General features: G+C 36.1%; 2 protein-coding genes across 4 annotated transcripts; both read right to left on the reverse strand.

Annotated features, from left to right (window-relative positions):
• Nucleotides 1–7448: 7448 nt before the first annotated feature.
• LOC117215873 lies at nucleotides 7449–12897 on the reverse strand. 3 transcript variants are annotated; one of them, XM_033462435.1, is made up of 10 exons: nucleotides 12745–12897; nucleotides 12445–12673; nucleotides 10234–10270; nucleotides 9896–10022; nucleotides 9699–9792; nucleotides 9270–9385; nucleotides 8944–9180; nucleotides 8658–8863; nucleotides 8519–8587; nucleotides 7449–7754 (listed from the first exon to the last, which is right to left on the reverse strand). In XM_033462435.1, the coding sequence occupies exons 3-10, from the start codon at nucleotides 10259–10261 to the stop codon at nucleotides 7609–7611; spliced, it is 1023 nt and encodes a 340-aa protein (XP_033318326.1). In that variant the 5' UTR covers nucleotides 10262–10270; nucleotides 12445–12673; nucleotides 12745–12897; the 3' UTR covers nucleotides 7449–7608. The 3 variants fall into 3 exon arrangements, with proteins under 3 accessions (XP_033318326.1, XP_033318327.1, XP_033318328.1); XM_033462436.1 differs by having other exon boundaries at nucleotides 12414–12673; XM_033462437.1 differs by lacking the exon at nucleotides 12445–12673.
• Nucleotides 12898–13427: 530 nt separating this feature from the next.
• LOC117215857 lies at nucleotides 13428–21170 on the reverse strand. The gene is made up of 12 exons (XM_033462394.1): nucleotides 20163–21170; nucleotides 19923–20067; nucleotides 19666–19848; nucleotides 19259–19410; nucleotides 19086–19182; nucleotides 18892–18958; nucleotides 18583–18823; nucleotides 17771–17960; nucleotides 16832–16922; nucleotides 16603–16758; nucleotides 16432–16515; nucleotides 13428–14154 (listed from the first exon to the last, which is right to left on the reverse strand). Exons 1-12 carry the CDS (start codon nucleotides 20332–20334, stop codon nucleotides 13873–13875), a joined length of 1860 nt encoding a protein of 619 aa, XP_033318285.1. The 5' UTR covers nucleotides 20335–21170; the 3' UTR covers nucleotides 13428–13872.
• Between the last annotated feature and the right edge of the window lie 657 nt (nucleotides 21171–21827).

The raw sequence follows: 21827 nt of genomic DNA on the forward strand, positions 1-21827 counted from the left end.
GCTACGAATATATATATATATGTATATGTATATATATATATGTATATATGTATACATATATATACATATACGTATGTATATCACGTTCGGAACACCCGTAATATATTACCGACGAATCTTGCGTTAATCGATGTATTGCGTGTCCGATGTTTTTGTTTTGTTGTATGTACGCGATATGCAACGGTTGTCCACTCCTTCACGTTGTCCGCCCAAACGAGAGCCGTGCTCGCGTCTTTTCACGTCCGTACGTCGCGGGCGCCGATGGCGGAATGAACCGGTGGCGCCGCGAGCGCCGACACAGGCGCCCTCGTGAACTAACTCGCCTCTTCTACCGACACAAACACAACCTCTTACCAATACGATGGACCTACGCTCATCGATGCCAGAAATACGCTGCACGAATACACGGAAAATGAGTAGGATCGTACGACAGCTACACTCCGCCGAATCTATAATGGATATTCGCACCGACGGACCACCTGGCCCGCCTCCCCTCGTTACACCATCTAACGGGTGTCCACTGATTTACACCAATACGTACTATCGTGTAAGTACGTATCATCCGATACACGTTGCATTTTTCCAGCCACCGTGTAGTATCTGAAGGGCAAATCGGTGTGGCTTTTGTTTCCTCGATCGTATTCGTGTTTGACGACATCGAACAATTTGTAATTCGGCGTTTTCATGATTTTTCTGTCAACGGAATTTGTCGAGTCAAGTTGTTCCGGGGTTACTAATTAGATTTAATGTAACATAAAAAATCTTAAAAATCCCACGATAAATTCGAATTGATGACTTATAATAGAAAAATTATAGTGACCCATGCGAGATACAAAAGGAAAGGAATATTGATGTAAGGATTCCAGAAAATCATCTGGTCCTTCTAGTTTCTTTCTTACGAGCAACAACACGTAAACGGATTATTACTATAAGCACGGATAACTGTGATAAGGTTGATACAGTTACCTCGTTACCCTTCTGTCGTAATCGTAATAAAACCTTCACTGTTCTCGAACTCTGCTCCCTGTAACTACGTTAATTGGCTTCTGAACAGCGTACACCGGTTCTGCGCGACCCAACGAACTAACGGGTGTCTATTTTTTACTCGCTTCGATTCCTCGACCAACCCCTCTTAACACACACGTGTTCACAAACTCTTCAGTTTGCTTCTCCGATGAAAGCATCATGACATAGAAGAGGCCAATAAAACATTGATATAGCAACACAACGAACGTTTCATAAATTTTATCGATCATTCGTTCTCGATCGATAAAAGGTACGACAAGTCGTAAAAATTGGTCAGTATTTGCACGATGATTGAACCACGCCGACGTAAATAGCATCGGCGAGGACGCGAGACCGAGCCCTTCCATTGGTGGGTTTTTTCAGGACGTTCTTCGATCCACGCAGTGGTTGAAACGCCGCAGTCCAGTCCTTACCAAAATTGAATATCACCAATAGGACAATAATTAAACGATTACCTGTTTCTTACTATGAGGGCACATGTCTCTCGTGTTCGAACTATTTCGAAGATGACGCTACGTTTCATGTACTTTGCTTTCTACTTTTCGCTATATGACAATTGACCTATACTATATACCAAATGTAAAGACATTTTTTGTAATACCGGAGTGATTGGCAACGTGGTAAATCATAAAACTGTTTCGCGGTAAAAAATAGGGAATGAGACTTATCGTGGTCTTCTCCGAACCTTCGTTTCGTCTTCTTTTATGATAATCTTAATTTAAAATGTTTGAAGATGTTATAAAAATCTTTACCAATTTTTCCAAGACTTATTATTCACAGAAACACGTATCGGTCATGAACAAAACGCGAATGCACTTTTATCTACAGATAACAACAGCTTAATTCTACGGTGTAACTAAAGTTTACAAATTACGACGAAAACGAATTGGTTCATCGCTTACATGGCGAATCTCCTGAATATAACAATTTTTTTATCGTTTCCGTTACGAATAAGTTATATCACATTTATATTTACAGATACTAAGATTGACCAGTTGAAATTAATTTCTATTTACTAACTATTAACCCAATAAAAAGATTTGGATTAAGAAATGACATGGTCAATAGATTCAGAGTAAATACGTTTCCATAATAAAGGTTAAATGAACGTACAATAATCGAACGGCTAGTATCCTACACGCGTTATTCCATCGTCGTAGTAGTGTTCCATGTGATTATGCATTTGCACGTCAGCTATCGCAATATGCAATTAGTTGCATCGAGTAATAATGCATTTCCTTATTTACATCTAGTTAATATAGCGTAGGGGGTAGAGTCTGAGGAAAAGAGCTGACAAGCGTGCAACGAATTCAGCTGTTACATCTCTACCTTCCGATGTAATCTTGGAAATAGAGGGACTTTGAGGAAACTCATTACAACTGCTCGCACTTTGTCATCGCCTTCGTCGTGCTCCTTCGTCGACACCGTTGCGCCGACTCGAAAGCATTGGCGGACGTTCATTTCTTATCCGAAGAAAGAGAAAAGCGAGCCCCTCGGTTTCATTCGAGATACCAAGCCGCGTTCCCAATATCCGCTAAAACAGAAAACTGATTCGAGACACACGTGTACACGCCGATGGAGAACGTCGTGATTCTAAAGTAGCCGAGAATTTGTCCGCGGTATTAATAGCGTTTGCAACTATTCGTATTATTTTGGTTGCGTAATAGCGTATGCTAATATATACGTTACGAGACATTTCATACCGTCGTTAAGCATAATGGACACGCGTTTAAAATGAACTACTAGTCGATCGGGTAATTGTAATTGCTTATTAATTTGCATTCGATTGCGCAATACATAGAATATATGAAGATCATAGGGAAAGAATACGATAAGTCATACGATAAGTTTTAGGATTCAAGTATATTGTCAATCAGTTCCATGTTAAATTTACAAGTTCATGTTAATCATAAAAATCACCAAAATGTTATTTATCACGTTTCCTCCTGTAATCTTCGTACGTATACGATTTGTCGCATCGATAGAAACGAGATCAGACAAATCAGAAGAACGAAGACAAACAAAAGGTAGAAAAAGATAGAGAGCTCGTAGTAGCAGCCTTCGTAAGAGGAAAGTCCCCTCGCCTATTTTTTTCTCCCCATGGTGGCCGCGGATGCTCGCATTTCGCCATCGTGTTCAGGTTCGTCGTTGCGCCGGCTCGAAAGTATCGGAGGACAGTCGTTTCTCATCCAGAGAAAGAGAGGAGTCGTTGGTTCGGTCGCGTACCTCGCGAACCACGACGCGTAAAGAAAGAAGAAAAGGAAAAGGGAGAGAGAGAGAGAGAGAGAGAAAGAGAGAGGGAGAGGGAGAGAGTAAGTAAAAGACACGTTGTGAGGGAGAAAGGGAGAAGAGATGGTTTCCTCGATGCTGTAAGACGATGGAAGGGATACCAGGCGCGCGGAAGGGACGGGAGGGAGGGGGTAGCGAGCCAGAGAACGGGAGGAACGGGAGGGTGTGCGATGGTAAAGGGGGTGGCGGAAGGGGGAGTGAACAGGGAACGAGAAAGGAAGGGAAAAAAGGCACGTCGTCCGAGTGGATGCGATACGCGCTGGAGATCGTACGCAATGCCTCTGGCTATCTAGCTTAACTCGTGAAAGCCTAACGAACGTTCTCCTCTTACCGACTACGTGAATTTCTGTCGTGCGCGCGGCGATCGCCTTCTCCGCGGCCAGACACCTGCGCGAGATAATGTCTCGTAATAGCTTCTGCACGAACCTCGGCGACCAGCCGACCCGTAATCTTTGGTAGTTTTCGCACAGCCACGGTATAAGATCGAAAATCGTACCGGAAGAATGGAATCCCTGTGATTTATATACGCGCGAGAACGTATATACGCTCGTTCCGAGTATTTTTCTATGAGTACATATATATACGTATGTACATAGGTGCATGTTTACAGGGGAAACTTGGCCGGTTCACGGGGCTCGTAAATACGAGATTTGTAGTCAAGCGGAAAGTAAATATTTTGGAGAATAAGTAGGCATCAAGATTTGATAACTTTCAAAGAGTTGTATTTCAGAGTATAATAGATATGCGTATATATAGTTGCAATGTTTGAACTATATGTAAACACGTAGTAAAATTTTATAAATGATTAACGAAGATTGATTTCTTTGAAAGCGACGTGAATATATTTATTGCAACCTTGACACAGTTTCCGGGATCGTCTCTTCCTAGTTTCGAGAGAATCTCATACTTCGGAATTCACCTTCGAATCGTGAAACAAGACAGTTTTATCACTAATGCGCTCTGCACCTTGAAACATATGTTCTACGGAATTCTCTCGTATCGCGGCTATATATCGATGCCGGGTAACATTGTAATACGATACATGATGATATTTCATCTACTTTGCGGAGAGCGTGTATATGTACTATGTATTGCGTACGTATGAAACCCGGTGGAATACATGGAACGAAGTAAGTGTAGAAAGACACATCATATGGAATCTACGTTGATCATTCAACTCGTGGAGCCGCGTTAACACACCGAACTATTCACAATTTCCACTTCTTCATTTTCATAGATATCTATCTACGAGTCAATTCATTTCTTAATGCGAGAAGCTCGCAAAAGATAATTACACGAATCGAAACTTACAAGTGATATGTGATCGTGTCCGAAGAATGCATGCTCGTGACAAAAATCTATTTTTTCAGAAAAGCTTACTTAAAGCTTGATAAACTGTTTCTTTCGTATTCGTGTTTTTATAGTAACCAAATGTATGGAAGATGATTGTTCTATAAGCTTCTCAAGAGGCAAACTAATCGATTCCATTTTTTATTCATTACCCAATTTCGATATATATATATATATATATGTAAGTATACAATTAAAGACTAACAGTGTCATGTAATATTATACACAAGTTCAACTACTCCCTGCAAAATTCAAGATCGAATTTTAAGGTATCGAATCTTGGGTGATTCAAATAACCCTAATAATGAGTTCTGAAAAGAAGAGGGAGAAATAACGCACGCGTTGACGATAGTGGTAGCCAGGGCGGCTGGCAAAACAATTCGGAGCCACGTTGCCGTTGCTGCGTATGGATCGAGCTTTAGAGGCGGACGGTCTCGCGGATCTCTTTGTGCAACACGAGGGCCGCAGGGCCATCTTCTTTCTCCTCTCTGGATGGCCTCTGATACCTATTCCCCTCCTTCTTTCCTGCTTTCACATCTTCCTTCTTCTTCAACAGCAGCAACGGCGGCAGCAGCGTCTCCTCTGACGCCGCTCCTCTGTCCTCGCGACGAGTCATCTCGTTTAGGTCGTGCAAGCCGAGCAAAAGGGGGAATGAGTAGGACTCGATGGCGCGCGGAGACGCCGGGCGTTCGAGGAGCGGGAAGGAAGGGGCTCGCTAGCTGTGGCGTTGGTGCGAGGGGCGGGAAGGGCCGGTGTGCCAAGGAACGAGGAGAGGAATCGAGAAGAGAGGCGACAGGGTCGAGGGAGAGTAGCTACGGGACAGAAGGATATATGGCTGTGTATTATGTACTCGGGACCCGTGTTATATACGCCTCCGTTCCTCCGTGTATAAGTAAGCGAGCAGGTGTGCGTTTCCTTGTTTGTGTGTGTGTTGCTGTGATTCAGTGTGTTAGTCGAACTAAACGCGCGCGCACGCGAGCGATCGTGTCCTGGCACGATGCACGAAGGTGTGTGCGAGCAGAGACTTACTTCTCACGCGAGTCTCTCTAACCAGCTCGCATCGAAGATGCGGCGAACATGGAATCACGCGACTCGCGTAAAAAATGATCCTGCGATCCTGAAGGGGGAGAGTGAAGGGAGAGGATGGCGTTGCGCGGCGAGAGATGGGATAATGGCACACCGAATGGATGAACGCGCGCAAGAGTGGAGATTCGAGCGGTGTTTGTGGGTGGAGTAGAGCGGAGAACAGTGCCAGACAAATTGCAACTGATAATTATCGCCAGTGCCGGACAGGGATATCGGGGTATGCTCGCCGCCAGATAGAATGACCAATTTTTGACAGTTACAGACACAGGGAATGGCATGGAGGAAATAGCTGGAAAGTGGTTGATTCGATTGAATGACCGATTGATGTGTTTCTGAAGTAAAAAGCTATCGGACGATTTATTAAATGCTGTTAATAATCGAGATATAGGAAATGGTAAATGCGTCGTTAATGCACGATCATTAGGATTTTCATTTCACGATATTTCTTCAGATGATTCTTCACCACAATAGATTTATCGATATGCACACCGGTAAAGGTATGTTATATATTTCTGAAAAAGTATGTCTTTCTTTTTCTGTTGGTTACAATGAAAGTTGTCTGTGTTTTTTGAGACGGTCAATCATTAGTTAAATGACAAGTCTACATATTATCTACAGATCATGTTTAATTCATTCTGGCTTAATGAATTATGATTGTGTTAATGAATTTCTAATCAATCATTTATTACCATTTAAATATTTAGTTAACGTTATGTGACACACAACGAACTCTGGTGATCAGTATTATTATCATAACTCGTTTCATTGTCGGTCGAAAATCTAGTGGTATCGACTATAGATAATACAATTCTGTGAAGCACTTGATGATTAAGCAATAGATATGTACATCGATAAGGCCAGGTATAGACAACGCATAGGATAGATGTGCATGTAATTCTTTTTCGTGTTACATTATTTCGACAGTTAGATTATTTCTTATCATTTTCCTGTCACATGCGACATTATCGATACAGTATACATACATAGAATAAAGTTGCTACCGCAGATAAATACATGTATTTTATGTAAATATATATGTTTGTATATACAATATTACTCATTTCTGAACGAACTCGTTTCAGAAGTAAAATAATTATAGACATTTAAATCGTACTTCGTTCGAAATTTCAATAAATAGGCAATTTTAATCTGGTAGATCAACATGGATTATATATTTTTATAATTATTGAATTTATCAAATATACCACCATTTAAAACATGTTTCCATTTTATTATTTAATATCAATAATATTATATATTAATATATAGTATATATAATGTAAAGAATGATCCTTATATAAATTTTACACACACTCCGCGATCGTACTGACAGTGGGTATCCACAGAAAAATCGCACAGAAATTCGTATAACCATTATGTACATGTGCTATTATTTATTAATTATTTATGGAGCCAAAGGATTAGAGGAAACATTAATGCTCCCTACTCGAAAATTCCATGAGGCGGTTTTCGATATACCGTTATGGATTTTAATAAGTAAGTAGGTATAATGTTAAATCTACGATTTTTCTTACAAAGCATCGTGCATATTACGTCTTCAAATATCATAATTTTCTTCTTATGTGAGATATGTGAGAACGCTACTCATGTATCGTTCGATTTGAGGTTTCCTGTGCAACCCGCTGCTTAGGCTAATCTACTTTCATTATGTAAGGAGGTTTGCTCACACACAGGGATATCTCGACTAATTTTTAATCGTCAATAATTAAAGAACAAAGTCAAAAATGCAATTTGGTCAGTTTCGATTTTCATCTTATTTTAGTTTCACAAATAACTGATTAAATTTTTTTACACCTGTTGCTGAACATCTTCTATGTTACAATAATTATAATAATATTAATTTTTTGAATACAGACAAAGTTGTGCATTATTTCTCCCAAATGCTAACATTGGTATCAGTGGATAATATTCTAGTATCCAGTAAGACACTGCGAGTATTAAATTGAATATTTGTCGTATCACCCAGCCAATGAACGGTATATCTGTAAAACAATTTTGTTAAAAAAGTATCGAATAGGAATGTACGAAATCTTTTATTTTAGATAATTATAAGCCATGTAATAGTCCTGTGTAATAGTTATCTGGAGTTGTTGCTTATAACAGTTGGGATGCATAAAGATATTGAGTTAAGTGTGCTTTGCAAGTATTTTATCTGCAGTATCGATTAGTTCTTCTTTAGTTTTGATATAGAAAAATGCATCTTTGAAATGTATTCATTTTCAGCATTTGATGGCTTTTTATTTTTAGGAAAGAGATTGCGGAACAACTAAAGAAAAGAATTTGTGATATTTATGGTGATAATAATGGCGATAACAAACGTATTACTTAAAGACGAATTAGAAAATATAATAATAGAGGCTACAACTTGGAAGATCGAAAACGAAGTGGCAGACCGATAACAATTAGTATGAATAAAATAGCAAGTTTAATTGGACAAAATCTAAGACGTTCAACAAGAGAGATTACCAATATATCACACATTTCACACAAATCGATTACATTGCATTTAAAAAAACTTGGTACGATGGACAAATGCGATGTTTAGGTTCCGCACGAACTACTGAGTAAGTACATGTGTTTAAGAATTTAAAGAATCGCGACAGGACATATTACGCAACTTAATATTTAAATTTCAAGATCGATTTATAAACAAAATCTATTGAATCTGATGTATTTTATGCTGTTATTATCTTATAATTTCTACATACTTTTTAATTCCTTTTTCTCGCAAAAAGTAATTACTTACTACATGATTGTAATATCAATTCACGAGTCTTTTGGTTCAAATAAGAGTACCAGCCAATGGGCTTTATATCTAAAAAAGAAAATTAGCTCAGTATCGCCTTTCTAATAAAAGTAAATAAAATATACTTAAATGTACTAACATTTTATTCCCGTTAGATTGTATGCGAGAGCAAGGAAAGCGTCCTCGTTTACTGACAAATCGACGTACCACAATCCATGCGTTATATTTGTCATCATCTGTAAAAATTCCGGACGCGGATTTTCTAAATGTTTTACCAATATTTCATTTTGGATTCTTCTACATAGTTCTATCGTTTCCTCCACCGTTCTTCTACAAATATTTATCCTAAAAAGATCGCAACAATTGGAGCCATTTCTTATCATGGAATTTCCAGTTTTGCTTTGTATATTTTATAAACCTATTACCTGTCGCTTACACCCAATAGGTGACCCGTCACTTGCCAAAAATGATTAAAACCTATCTTCTGCTCCTCAGTAGCGTACGCCAGTCCAATTTTCTCGGGACACACAAAGACGTACCCTAAGAAACCGAATTGCGTGATCGCCATGTCCTTCTGGTATATCCCATGGAGATTCTGCTTAACACGCTTTTTACTGACCTTCGCGTGTTTTTGTCGAATTACGTTCAACGCGCTGAACCATCTTCAATAGGAGTGTTTCAAGCAGATTTAATATCACAGATTCCATCGAATATTGTTATGCGATATTTAATGGAATGTTTTGAAACTCACTTCGAATTTGGGTCGAGCATGTCCGAGTGAAAGAGCGCATACATGAGTAGCAGCGTTTGGGAGAATCGCTTGTAAGACGAGTTGATCGTGGCATTTTGCCTGGTGAAAAGAAGGACCTTGAAAATAAAAATATATTCCTTACTTGAGCAACACAGTAATTATCATTTCTATTTTGGTTTTATGATGTTTTCGTCGGTTACCTTGATCGAATATGCGGATTTTGAAAGAATATTTGATTTGCAAGAATATTTTTAGATTTGACAACGCAGAACCTCCAAAAAATGGAATTATAAAGAGGTTAGGTATTTAATTATAGGTTGTGATTAAAATCTGAATAATTTACTCTAATTGACACTTTCTTGTGCTGTTGATGTAGAAAAAACTAATTGATTTTCCATTTCAATTAAAACGCGTTAGTATGTAAATTACCTCGAGTATATCTGGAACGGCTAATATCACCGTCAGGCCTGACGCAAGTGCAGCTCCAAATCCTAGTAAATTTCCGTTATAATATTCCTGGCCTCTAAAATTATAATTTTCATTAATTACTTATGTGTTTTCTTTGCTTGTCACAATCACTTACACTTCGAGAGAAATTTTATTATTTATTTTAATTTTCTACTCACAATTTGAATAACTTTTCATCGAACCACTCAGGTAGATCATCCGGTGTCACTTTTACGAAGTCATGATCAATAATTTCCCTATCGTGCAAGATCAGTTGAAAATGCTCGTCCACTGTTGCCGGTTGAGCTAACAACAGGTACGAACATTTAGTAATTATGAGTTTCTAAAGTAGCAGATAAAAATTTGTCATCTCAACAATAAGGTTTATCCACATTAATGTCAATACGGTTAATCCACTTTCATTGTGTTGATATGAAAGGAATGTATTACTTATACAATTAAAAAAAAAAAAAAAAGAAGAAAAAACAAATACACAAGTATTTAAATAAATATTTACCGTCGTTGATGTGTGTCTTAGTCCTCATTGTTCTTCGCTAAATAAAACGTTCTCTTTGAAATAATGTCAGAATTAAAGATTTCGCATAGAAAATTACAGCGTTCAACACGGCACTGTTTTCACTGTATTTTAACGCTTCGTTACAGGTTCTATTTTATTTAAATCTACAATATACAAAGTGTGCCAGATTATTTCAACAAGACGATATCAACATATTTTACTACGAGTGAAGATAAGAAAAAGATGTTATATAAACCTAAGTTGAAGAGCTTAGTTAAAAAATTACAAGATACGAAATAACAACAGATAATATTTATTTTCATTAGCTCCATTTCATAGTATCGGCCATTCTTATTAATACAAAATCGACGTCTATAAAAAATTGAATCTGCTACATTGCGAATATTTTCTTGGTTTTCTATAATTTCTATAAAATTCTTTGCGTTAACTCTTCACGTGAATTAAGTTTTATCTGGTAAACCTTTCACTGTTTCGTATAAGCAAAAACCAAGTGTGATATCTGGGGATTTTGGAGGTCAAGTAACTGGTCCTCTTTGATTTATTTATTTGTAAGAATTATTCTCGTTTAACCACATTTCCACAACATAATGTGTTGCGCAACTATCTAATTGTATCCATAAATTTAAAACGAAAAAATAGTGGCATGTTTCCTGCCAATTCTGGATCAAATTCATCTTGCAAAAGATTCAAGAAAGTATGTGCAGTTAATCGCTGTTGTAGGAAGTAAGGCCCAAGTAAATATTTTATTGTTACACATTCCTTCCAACATATTAAATTTGAATTAGCGTTAATATGCTCTTTTTCGAACAGAGTGTGGATTTAATGGTTATTGCGCTTTTTAAAAATACCTTCTTGAATGTTTAGTTAGAAATTATTATCTTCAAGGAGTACACACAAGTGCGATTTTGGCTCTTTCCATAATCAATGAACGAAAGTTCCTGTTACGCAATGTAATTACTAGGCAGCGTTCACCAAATAGTAGCTGTGAGTATTCTTAGTTTATAGAAAGCTCGGTGAACGCTTTCTCTGCAGCGTATTATCATCACAAACTTTCGAAATCCTTGGATTTCGATTTTCATCACGTCCATGTACATATTGTTGCTTTTATTTTACACAATGAAACGATCCGCTTTCACATAATCGGCCATGAACTCTCCTAAACTGTATGTTACTTTCCTATTGAGAAGTCTTCGTCGATATTCCCGTACAGCATGTAAAGCATTTACATGTGTGAAACCGTAAATAAAATAAATATTGGCATATTTTCTATTGGGAAACTCTCGTAGCATGTTGATACGAGATCATACAACTTAATAACTGTCAATATTGTTAGTGTTAATACCAGTCATATTATCACAACCTCAATTTATAAACATAACTTGAGTAAACAGATCAGAAAAATACAATCGACGTAGACCCACATTAAACGAAAATTGACCAGTTACTTTCGTTCTAATCTTTTTACTAAAGCGCTTTTCTGTCTATATTTATGCAACATTTTTTCTTATTTTCATTCGTACAATATGCTAATATCATTTTCCTGAAAAAAACCGGGACACTGTACAAAAATCTCGTTACATAAATTATCAGGCAATGAAGATTACTTTTCTCTTGTTCTACGCCGTATTGCGCGCGCAGCTTTATTGTACTTCCGTGTCGTTAAATCTATATAACAATTCTTATCCCGTACTTTATAAACCGGTCATTGTCAGTTAGCGTACTGCTTAGTTTTATGGATATAATACTACTGAAATGCAGAGCGATGTTGAACTAATACTTCCATCGACGGAACTGATTTCGTAATCGCATTGTTGATTTATCGATAAATGTAGTTTCTGAGTAACTTGTGATTGATAACTCTCAAAAATCAAAACGTAAGAGACTGCTGATTGTTGTCTAATAATGCCTATATCATTTATATTGCATCTGTATCACCAAAATTTATCACGTTTTTTGAAGCTAGCGGTATCAACACTGGAATGACATACGACTGTCATAATTACATTGATAAAATTTGAAACTTGAAACCAGTCTGAAAATGTAGCCTTCTCGGTTAAAATGACATTTACGAATGCTTACGAATGTGTATAATCATACGTTACGAAACAGATGCGACGCGATATACGATGGAACATTACGAATGATTAACGATATCATACTTGTCCGCGAACACATATCGATGCTGCTTACAATTGAAAAACCCCCGTGTGACTGTTCACTGACGAACGTTCACTTCACTCCACGTAATGGTACAAATAATTGGAGACGTTGATGAGTCGAGTATGGTTGGGAAGGCGGTCAACTGATCGTTGCGACTAATGGAACAATTTTGTCTCCACGAATATTTTGAGATGTTGATGAATCAGGATAAGCAGGTGAGGCTGCTATCTTTTCAAATGCTCCACTTCCAGTGGGCATGCTACCGTAAAAATCAGACTATATGAAACTCTTCTCTCGAAAGGTTAAGAGAATTAATTATTTATAACTTACTCTGGTGGAGAAGATATTATTGACTCGAAATCACGAATAAGATTATACCAATTGTTTCTAATAAAGAGACTTTCTCTCTCTCTCTCGAATATGTAATAACTTCCTAGTTGATGTTCACGGTTGAACGACACAAACGAAACTGCAGATGCCATGTCGAGCTCTAATATAGTCTGAAGCGGAGATTCCGAAATACGGACGCTGATTGGTTTTCACCCAACGCAAGAAAATGACCAATCAGCATATTCGCTCACAAAGCGTCATTTATTGCACTTACATGCGCCTGAAATGTGAAGGACTCTTAGTACTGTTTATTAGGTAAGTCATGGAACTACGCTGGCTGACCCTCGAGCGTTGACGATCGGCTTTATAATAGTATAAAGTATACTATTATAAATATTGAAGGAAATTTCGCGTTTTCTAAATTAACCTTTAGATCGCGAGGATGAGCATCATAAATTACTAACAAAAGTTCTCACATTTTTATTCCTTAGAACAAAACAAATTCCAATAATGATCTCACTAAATCTTGTAACTTATATATTAATATCTTGTAATTTCTTTATACATACTCAGATTCGTTTTTACTATCGTGCTGATGTAATTTCAAAAGTTTCTTTCGTTTTATAAGGAAATAATAGACGCAAAACATTTTTTATTTTATATTATTTTATTGAGCTGTGTATTATCTATTTTATTCTATTGGAATCAATAGTAAGCAGATGTATTCAAATCACGACTATGCTACTACACGATCACACTATATTTCTACGTTGGTTGTGCTTGCATACCACATATGTATACACGATGTTCAGTGTCCCATGAATGACATTCAGCGGTTATTGTTGTGCAATATTTCGGAGTCTAGATTACAATTTACTTTCTAAACTTTTAAGGGTCTTTGTTCTTTCTAAATTCTTAAACGTACAAATTGCAATAATACATATTTCGTCGAGAAATGACAACAAAATCTCGTCCTCAAATTGTTAATGCTGAGATATTGCACATTCTTGTGAAGATTAGAATAGTCAACAACAACGTGATGACGAGATTGCTTTATTTGTACAATGATCTAGCAATTATATAACATTATTGTATGTTTATGATTGTGTCATCTGTGAAATCGAATTTTTATGCATCGTGTTTTTTATCGATATCGCGAAGACGATTGCTAACAGAGGTAGTTTTAGCAGTGCGTCTCAACTCCAAGTAAAATACAAACGTTGCAATCGACATGCCAACGAGTAACAAGGAGAATCCAGCGCCGAGCGGCATCAATCCGAGAACTTGCACGTGTCCGTCGTACTTATCGTGCTCCACGAGAACCTCGCGTAGATTATAGCTATCCCGTCTGCGAATAACATCGCGCAAATGCCAAATAACGATACCGGTTTCCTTTAACCAGAGAATGATCTGTATACATAAGAAAAAATGGAAGTTATTATAGATACATATTTATGAGATACAGAGTAAACAAATCGTTAAAATTTATAGATACTACATGAGATAAACAAATTATGTAGAATAATATTAGCATATATAATATTGGTATATTTTACGTAATTTTTTTATTTCATATAATATCTGTAAATAAACTAAACTTATAAATAATAATATAAAATTATAAATAATAAAATAGAATAGAATAGAAAATAGTTTTACAATTCACTATACCGTCAATCAATTCCGTATTATCAAAATTGTTTTTATACGATCCTCCTCATAAATATCTTAGGATATTCCTTACTTTTACAAAAACTTGGGTATTTACTGTAGATCATGAATTTCAGATTACACATATGTTTTAAATAAAATTATCAATACGTCAGTACAGTATACGTACATATATGTGTAGTATTGTGGATTACCTAAAAAATATCGGGTGAACTATGAACAGTGTTGCAAGAAAGCCTAAATGTCAAAAGGGACAGGAAATTTCAATGAGCCGAGCGGTCCATCAATGTCCTCGGTTCTTCAGTCAAATAATACCCGGAAAAAGACGTATGTGATCATGATCGCGGACGATTACGCAACACGTGCGTGGTGGAGATACGAGAGGATGACAAAGAGAGGCTTGAGGAAGAAAATCGATTAATAGTCAGTTGTTAATTGAGAGCCTAGTTGCGAGGAGTTCATTTGTTGCGAGTCGTCAGTTGAGTCGAGAGAGTTGCGAGTGAATTGCGGCTTGGTTAATCATTAGTTGGCGAATTGTTATGAGTTATTAATTGTTAATTGTCAGTTGTGAATTAACTTAGTTATATCACATTACTGCATTAAGCTCATATTAAATAACCATCGTTTCCTGTTTAAACCACCGTAAATAAATCCATCTATCAATAAATTTATCATATAGGATAGAAACCACTAGTAATCCTAATTTCTATAATTTTGATATCTTATATATGTATGCTTCCTTTTTCATATGAATATCATGCCTTACGTAAGACTTTTGGGTGAGAGTTATATTCGATTTTGAAGCTAAACATATGTTTTCCATTTTCTTCACGATCTTCAAAATATTCTTCGTCATAATATTACTGTTACGCCTGGCGACTCTCTACCTGGACCAGGTCATACACCGTGGGCCCGACGGACAGCAGACGTCCGCTCCTTCTTACGGCGTACCCTCAATAACTTTAAGCCCCCGTCATAAATCCCATTAATTTGCTTGCTAAGGTCCTGCAGACAGAATAAATATCTTTTCTAAATCACCTTCTAAAGGTAAAACTACGGCTTGACAAAGGAAAGTTGCGTTTTCCCGTGTACGATGCTTCCTAATAACAACTTTCTATCGAGGACAGCTAAGACCCTTCCTAGTTCGCCAGCCTTCGTTTAACCAATTAACAACGAAGCCCATTTCCCGCATTCTCTTAGCCAAAATCGTCACGATCAAATCCGATGGTCCCGTGCGCTAGACACACCAATCACGAGTTTTCCTACGACACAGCATCGTCACTGTAATTTACTGCTCCTACGACCTCAGGAGAGTCAAGTCAAACTTTTTCTACACCGTTGAAAGGGTCAACTACTTCTTCTACACCGCTAGAAAACTCACCAACTAAGTCCAAATCTAACGCCTGAGCACGAACACTCACGTCCTCTACTAAGTATCCTCTAGTGCTACGTCCACTAACGTACGAAGTTCAAGTCTAAGAACCTTGCTCTAGCGTGCATATCTATCTTACCTTCGGGCGACAAGTTGTCATCAAGGAATTATATCTACTCAACAGTGTAACTTAAGTGTTGGAAATAAAACCTTATAATTCTGTGAATCACAGTGTTATATTAACTCAACCACCCCTATTATCTTAACGGAAATCAGGGGATCGGTCAATTCGCGGTGTCGATTGCTATAATCGTAATGGGAATTTACGACTCCCGTTGATGTCCCTCCTCGCGAGCTCGTCTCCCCGCGATTGGTCGAAAAAACAATTACAGTCTTAAAAATGTTACAATATCGCTTGCATTAAAATTCGTTGACTTCAATTATTACCAATAATTTTGAAAGAAATTTTGTCCACCTTTGTACCTATCAAATTATTTCCATTTCCAATTATGTTATATTAAAATTTTCCTATTTAATTTGCGGAGAGATGTTAAAACAAAAAAATTAAAGAAATTGCACTCATCATGTTTTTCTCCTGCCATATTCATTTATGTAGAGTTTTGATACTGAGAATCGTAATTTACCCTGTTTATGGGTTTCAGAAGCCATGGTTGAACGGCAAAAACAGCATAAAAGTGTCCCACAGGTTCTCTCATCAATCTGTAATTCTATTATAAACTATATTATTTTTAACTTGAATATTCTTTTTCAACGCATGTATGAAACATATGTGGAATATAGTTATGCATAGATACCTTTAAGTCTTCGTTTGATATATAGTCGGTTGGAAAAAAAAAGGTGTCTATAATTGTTCCTGGAATAGCGTAATTACCTTGCATAATGAATTGTCTTAACTGTGTACTATTTTGTACTTGACGATATCTATTTGGCAGTTGCGCTGCATGTGGATTCTAGTTAAATCAAATGTATTTTCTTTTTTAATGTGAATTTTGGAAAATTATCATTTTGATTGAAATGACGTACCGTGAGGTCGAAGAAATCGGCGAACGGAGGTGGTTGACCCGTTTTTCCCCATTGCAAATTTGCTTGAACAAATTGTTCGATGGTATCGATCCTAAAAATATTTATTATAATTTTTTATTTAAATTTATCTGCACAGTGGACATCCTCATTTGCTTCTTATGAAATTTAGTAAAGTTTGCAATAAATATAACCTAGTGTATACATACATGGTCGCGGTACGTGTATGAAAATTGTATAAACATTGTTTATATGTGCTGTTATTAGAGATGTATAGATATACGTGAGATATATAGAGATATATATAAAAATTCCATCAGACGGTTTTTGATATGCTGTTATGCAGTTTAATGAGTAGGCACGCGTAATGTATAATCTACGTTCTTTCTTACAAAACGTCGTGCAGGATGATTTATTGCTTGAAATGTCATAATTTTATTCTCTACGACTTACGTAAGGTAAGTTGCTGTCTATGTATCGTTCGATTTGAGGATTTTTGCGCACCCCGCTGCTTACGCTGCCCTACTTTCGTTCGTGTAAGGAGGTTTGTTCGCGTACAGAGATATTTCGACTAATTTTTAATTGCCAATAATTAAAAAACAAATTTTTTTATTCTTGATTTTTATCTTATCTTAGATTCAAGAATAATCCATTAAATTTGTTTACACCTGTTGCCGAACACTCTGCAACCTTATATATTGTGTGTGTTTGTGTGTATATATAGAGTGTGTATCCTAACACTTCTGGTTGTAGTATATATAATGTACTTCCATAATTACGTACTTACTTTGCATATTAAATAATATTATCAAAATCATATACTGATGTGTAGAGCAATTATTTCTACTTCAACAAAAACAGATACGATTAGTAAAAGCAGAGACCAGTTAAAGCGAAACTATAGTAGTAGTCTGATAATTAGACACTTCGATTCTGTGTTACCTGTCCTCGTAGCTTGAACTCGCAAGTCTAGCTGCAAGGCTACTGCAATAAGCTGTAATTATTAACCAGCCCGTAATCTGCCAGAAAAGAATCTGTAGTTTGTTCATCGTGGTTCCGACACTCTTCGGTACCGACATGTTTAGTAAACAGCCGATCAGATCGGTTAGGATAATTAGAAAATTACGATATCCTGAAAAGATTATTTTAGAAACTCACTCTTTCTTGACTCCTGAGTATGTTTATTATTTCTTTATTCAATGATGTAGATTATCAAAAATGGATTATATGGTATTATCAATAATGGTTTGTATAAATGATACAGCCCTTTGTGGATTACCGCCGCATATATGCGTTCTGCATAAACCATCAATTTGGCTGAGGAACTCATATATGCGTTTGACGAAAACAACTGATAGAGTCAGAAGATTCATATATGTGCCCCACGTAAACGCTTCGCTATGATCGAGAAATTCATATATCTCATATATGCGTATATATAAAAGACTCACATGCATGTCATTTTATTTATCCTGTGGAGAATCGCGTCTATGCAGAAATGTGCGCTGGCAATTTTACTGACTATCGCGGCAGCAGTTTGGCCCTACGGTACGGTTGACTTCGAACTGTCCCGTCCGCAAAGGGATAGTATTATCAATAATGGTTTGTATAAATATAAATATATATTATATATATTTATATATACATATATGCAATGAAAAAACATGATTGAAGAATTATAGTATTTTGGAATCTATAAGATGATAATATGACGATGAAATATATGGCAAAAAGTATTTTTTATGGTTTCTTACGTTTTGGAAATTTGGGATCAATCCAAGTCCGAACATATGTATAGAAGCTGTGTAGAAGCAATACAGATAAGAGTAAGAGCCAAACTTCTTCTGAGAATGGTCTTTTGAGCGCCAAAAAGCCTGTGGTTCGATGAGGACGAGGTACCAAAAAATGTATATGTAGTTGGTACCAAGGTTCGGATAACTGTACGAATGTTTCTTGATCCAATATTAACCAAATACTGGCGAACGCTAAATCTACCTGCAGAAACACGGGATAAATATAAAAAGATTTTTAACTAATTTTCTATAATAAATAAATTAGTGTACCTTTTGATCACGTATCATTTGCATTATACCGCTCGTCCAATATGTGTCGTTGATTCGTTTGCCATATCTAACAAATTAAGATGAAGTTAAAAGCAAATTAAAGCTAAATTAATACAATTTTTCATTTTAATGAACAATAACAAATAATTCAAAGAACTAATGAAAACAAGAATGATTATATTCATTATATTTACGTGTAGTTTCCCTCTGGTTTTCTCAAAGTCCACGTGAAATTTAATTTTTCCGCCATTATTAGAAACAACCGCATTTCGATACCGTCCCAATCCAAATCTGTATTTTAAAAATATATCTTACAGCTCTTATGGCAAAGGTTGCATTAAATTATGTGATTCATTTATTTATATACCACTATCCATTGTGTATACTTCTGCTTGTACACCATTAATCGTTTTTTGAATTGTATGGTTTAAGTACGTCATAGGGGGAATATAATCGCTGCAGACTTGTAATTCTCTACCACGAAAGTTTACCTTGTCGTTTATCTGGATTTCCTTGTATCTTTGCATTTTAACAAAGAAGATGATAATGCCACACATTGAAATGATATTTACAATTTCTTCTTACGGTAGAACTTCATTTATGTAAAACTGTTTGTTTTTGTAATTGCTGTTATATACATACATCTTATTTTATACATCTATTCATTCGTTCTATTAGCTATTGTGGTTCATTTACATAATAGGAATTAATTAACATTTCTTTTCAGTAAATGCAGTTCTACCGTAATTTGTATTATTTATCACCATGTATTACCTGTCAACTTTAGTAAAGACTCGCGGTTTTATGTAGTCTTTCGATAGTATCCACATTCCCGACATAGAGACAATATTTATGTTTGCAATTCCGTACACAGAATTATTCAATAGACGAGAATCATTGGAAATATCGTTATTCACTATAATCAGAATCTCTGTATTCCACTGTAGCAACGGTATTCTATAATGAAACAGTTACATTTTTATTAAAAACGGAACAGATTTTATACACTCAACATGATTCTCTTATTTTACTTTTTTATAGACTCCATGATTCCTTCTTCGCTTGATCCCAACAAAAAGAATTCGTGGCAGTCGTGCGTGTTCGATTTCAAGAGGTAATTGGATGGATAGATGCTTCTGAATTGACTGAACAATGTTTCCGAATCTTCAGTCGTATCTAAATAAAATTCCATAATTTTAAATTATATTCGTAATTTATAAGTAATTTAAGTAAAGAAACATAAATAAAACCCATAATTTATTTTTACTAACCACTTAAGAAAACGTTGCAGCATCCAGAAGAAGTAAACGACAACTTGATAAGTTTCGTAAAATACTCATCTGCAATCCACGACTTTCCCTTCGATAAGAAGATATTTCTTCTATCAGCCATCACTATAAAAATATACGCTACAAATGTGTAAATCAACGAATACACCTTCATAATGAACTCGTACGATTATTTATACGGAGGCATTCCCGCCATTTAATTTATTTCGCGCGCAACTTAACCTTAACTCTACAAATGTGCCTCTCTAGCACCACCGATGTGCGGCGCTTTACTCTTTAAAATTTGATATTTAAAAACTTGCAAATCGAAGTATGATGAGAATAAGTTGGAGTTGCCGGTCGATATTCACAATTAAAAGTCGAAGCGTTAAGAGTTAATCATGCCGTTTCTTGAGGAAGCACAAATCTTTTCGCGAGCCAAGGAAACCCTTTGTTTAATCTCCAAATCGTGTGTTTTCCGTGTAGTGCAGCGTCGTCTCCTTTTTTTGCCAAGTTCTCTGTGTCCACGTAGGGCCAACCTGAGTGTGACCTCCTCTTAGGTTGCCGGGAGTACGATTCGACGTAGAGGATGACGTAAATATATACACAAGCTTCTGAACACGACGATACGTGCAATTTGAGCGGTCTATTGTACACAAACGTAAATTAAGGGTGTGGTTTGACGGCAGATAAAAACGACGATAAAAAAGTGTGTAAACAGAATTACAACTCATGGTGGACACAAAACACATAATTATAAACGAGTTTCAAAGCTTATAGCTTCGTTGATGTCTAATTGACGATGTTTTAAGTATTCTTCGATGTCTCGTGTGTGAGAAGATAATCTAACAAAATAACATTAAATATCAGGTATGAGGAATATTCTTTGTTATCTCTGTCGCGGCATTTCTTTGTTTTTCATATCTTGCGCATTGTTCATGAAATATATATAAAATAGAACGATGTTTTTAAAGGTGAAAGTAAATTCTGAATTGTTATACGTTGTTTAATTGTATTCCAACAACTAATTAACCGTCAACTAATTAAACATATTAGATTAAATGTATTAGATTACACGAGATAAATGTATTTGTTTTCGATAAAACTGAAATTTAAATTAATAATAAAATTTTGTCTTCTTCGTATATTATTAATATATTAATAGTTGAAGATTCATAGCAAGAATGATAAATCGTCATACAATAGCAAGTTTATTTTTACTATGATGTGACTTCCTTCTAACTATTGGGTTAGCAGCTAAGTGATTGCGGATTTTGTCACTGCCACCTAATGACAAAATCCATAATTACTTAGTTGCCAAGCCGATAGTACAATATATTATTATTCATAAAAGTCGAAAAATTTGACAAGATTGTACTATGAGCTCCCAACTGACCAAAAATTTTTTCCAAGGTCTAGGAAAAATTTAATTCTGAAAGGATTAAATATTGATCGATAGCTACATATATCTGTATCATTAAACATGTTATCGTGAAGCTATTAAGAATGTCCATGACTTTTTACTCTGTAAAAAGCAATAAAAAGTACGGTGCTAAGCAATATATTATACATGGATCGTACAAGATATTACCTCCTTTTTCTTGCAGATGTTTTTCAATAAAATGCTTTTTATCGTATTTTACATTTCATTTACGAAATAGCAAATTT

This window comes from Bombus bifarius, unplaced genomic scaffold, assembly GCF_011952205.1.
Source record: "Bombus bifarius isolate JDL3187 unplaced genomic scaffold, Bbif_JDL3187 scf7180000009832, whole genome shotgun sequence".
Taxonomy (NCBI): Eukaryota; Metazoa; Arthropoda; class Insecta; order Hymenoptera; family Apidae; genus Bombus; species Bombus bifarius.

Excerpts from the sequence above, each read along its gene's own strand:
- LOC117215857 (XM_033462394.1), bottom strand. The coding sequence starts at position 20,334 with ATGAAGGTGTATTCGTTGATTTACACATTTGTAGCGTATATTTTTATA. Across the intron at positions 19,411-19,665 it reads GTCTTTACTAAAGTTGACAG|ATACAAGGAAATCCAGATAA; the intron begins GTAATACATGGT and ends TAAAATGCAAAG. Across the intron at positions 19,183-19,258 it reads AGTATACACAATGGATAGTG|ATTTGGATTGGGACGGTATC; the intron begins GTATATAAATAA and ends TTTAAAATACAG.
- LOC117215873 (XM_033462437.1), bottom strand. The coding sequence starts at position 10,261 with ATGAGGACTAAGACACACATCAACGACG. Across the intron at positions 9,386-9,698 it reads CCGTTCCAGATATACTCGAG|GTCCTTCTTTTCACCAGGCA; the intron begins GTAATTTACATA and ends TTTATTTTCAAG. Across the intron at positions 8,864-8,943 it reads CTATTGGGTGTAAGCGACAG|GATAAATATTTGTAGAAGAA; the intron begins GTAATAGGTTTA and ends CGATCTTTTTAG.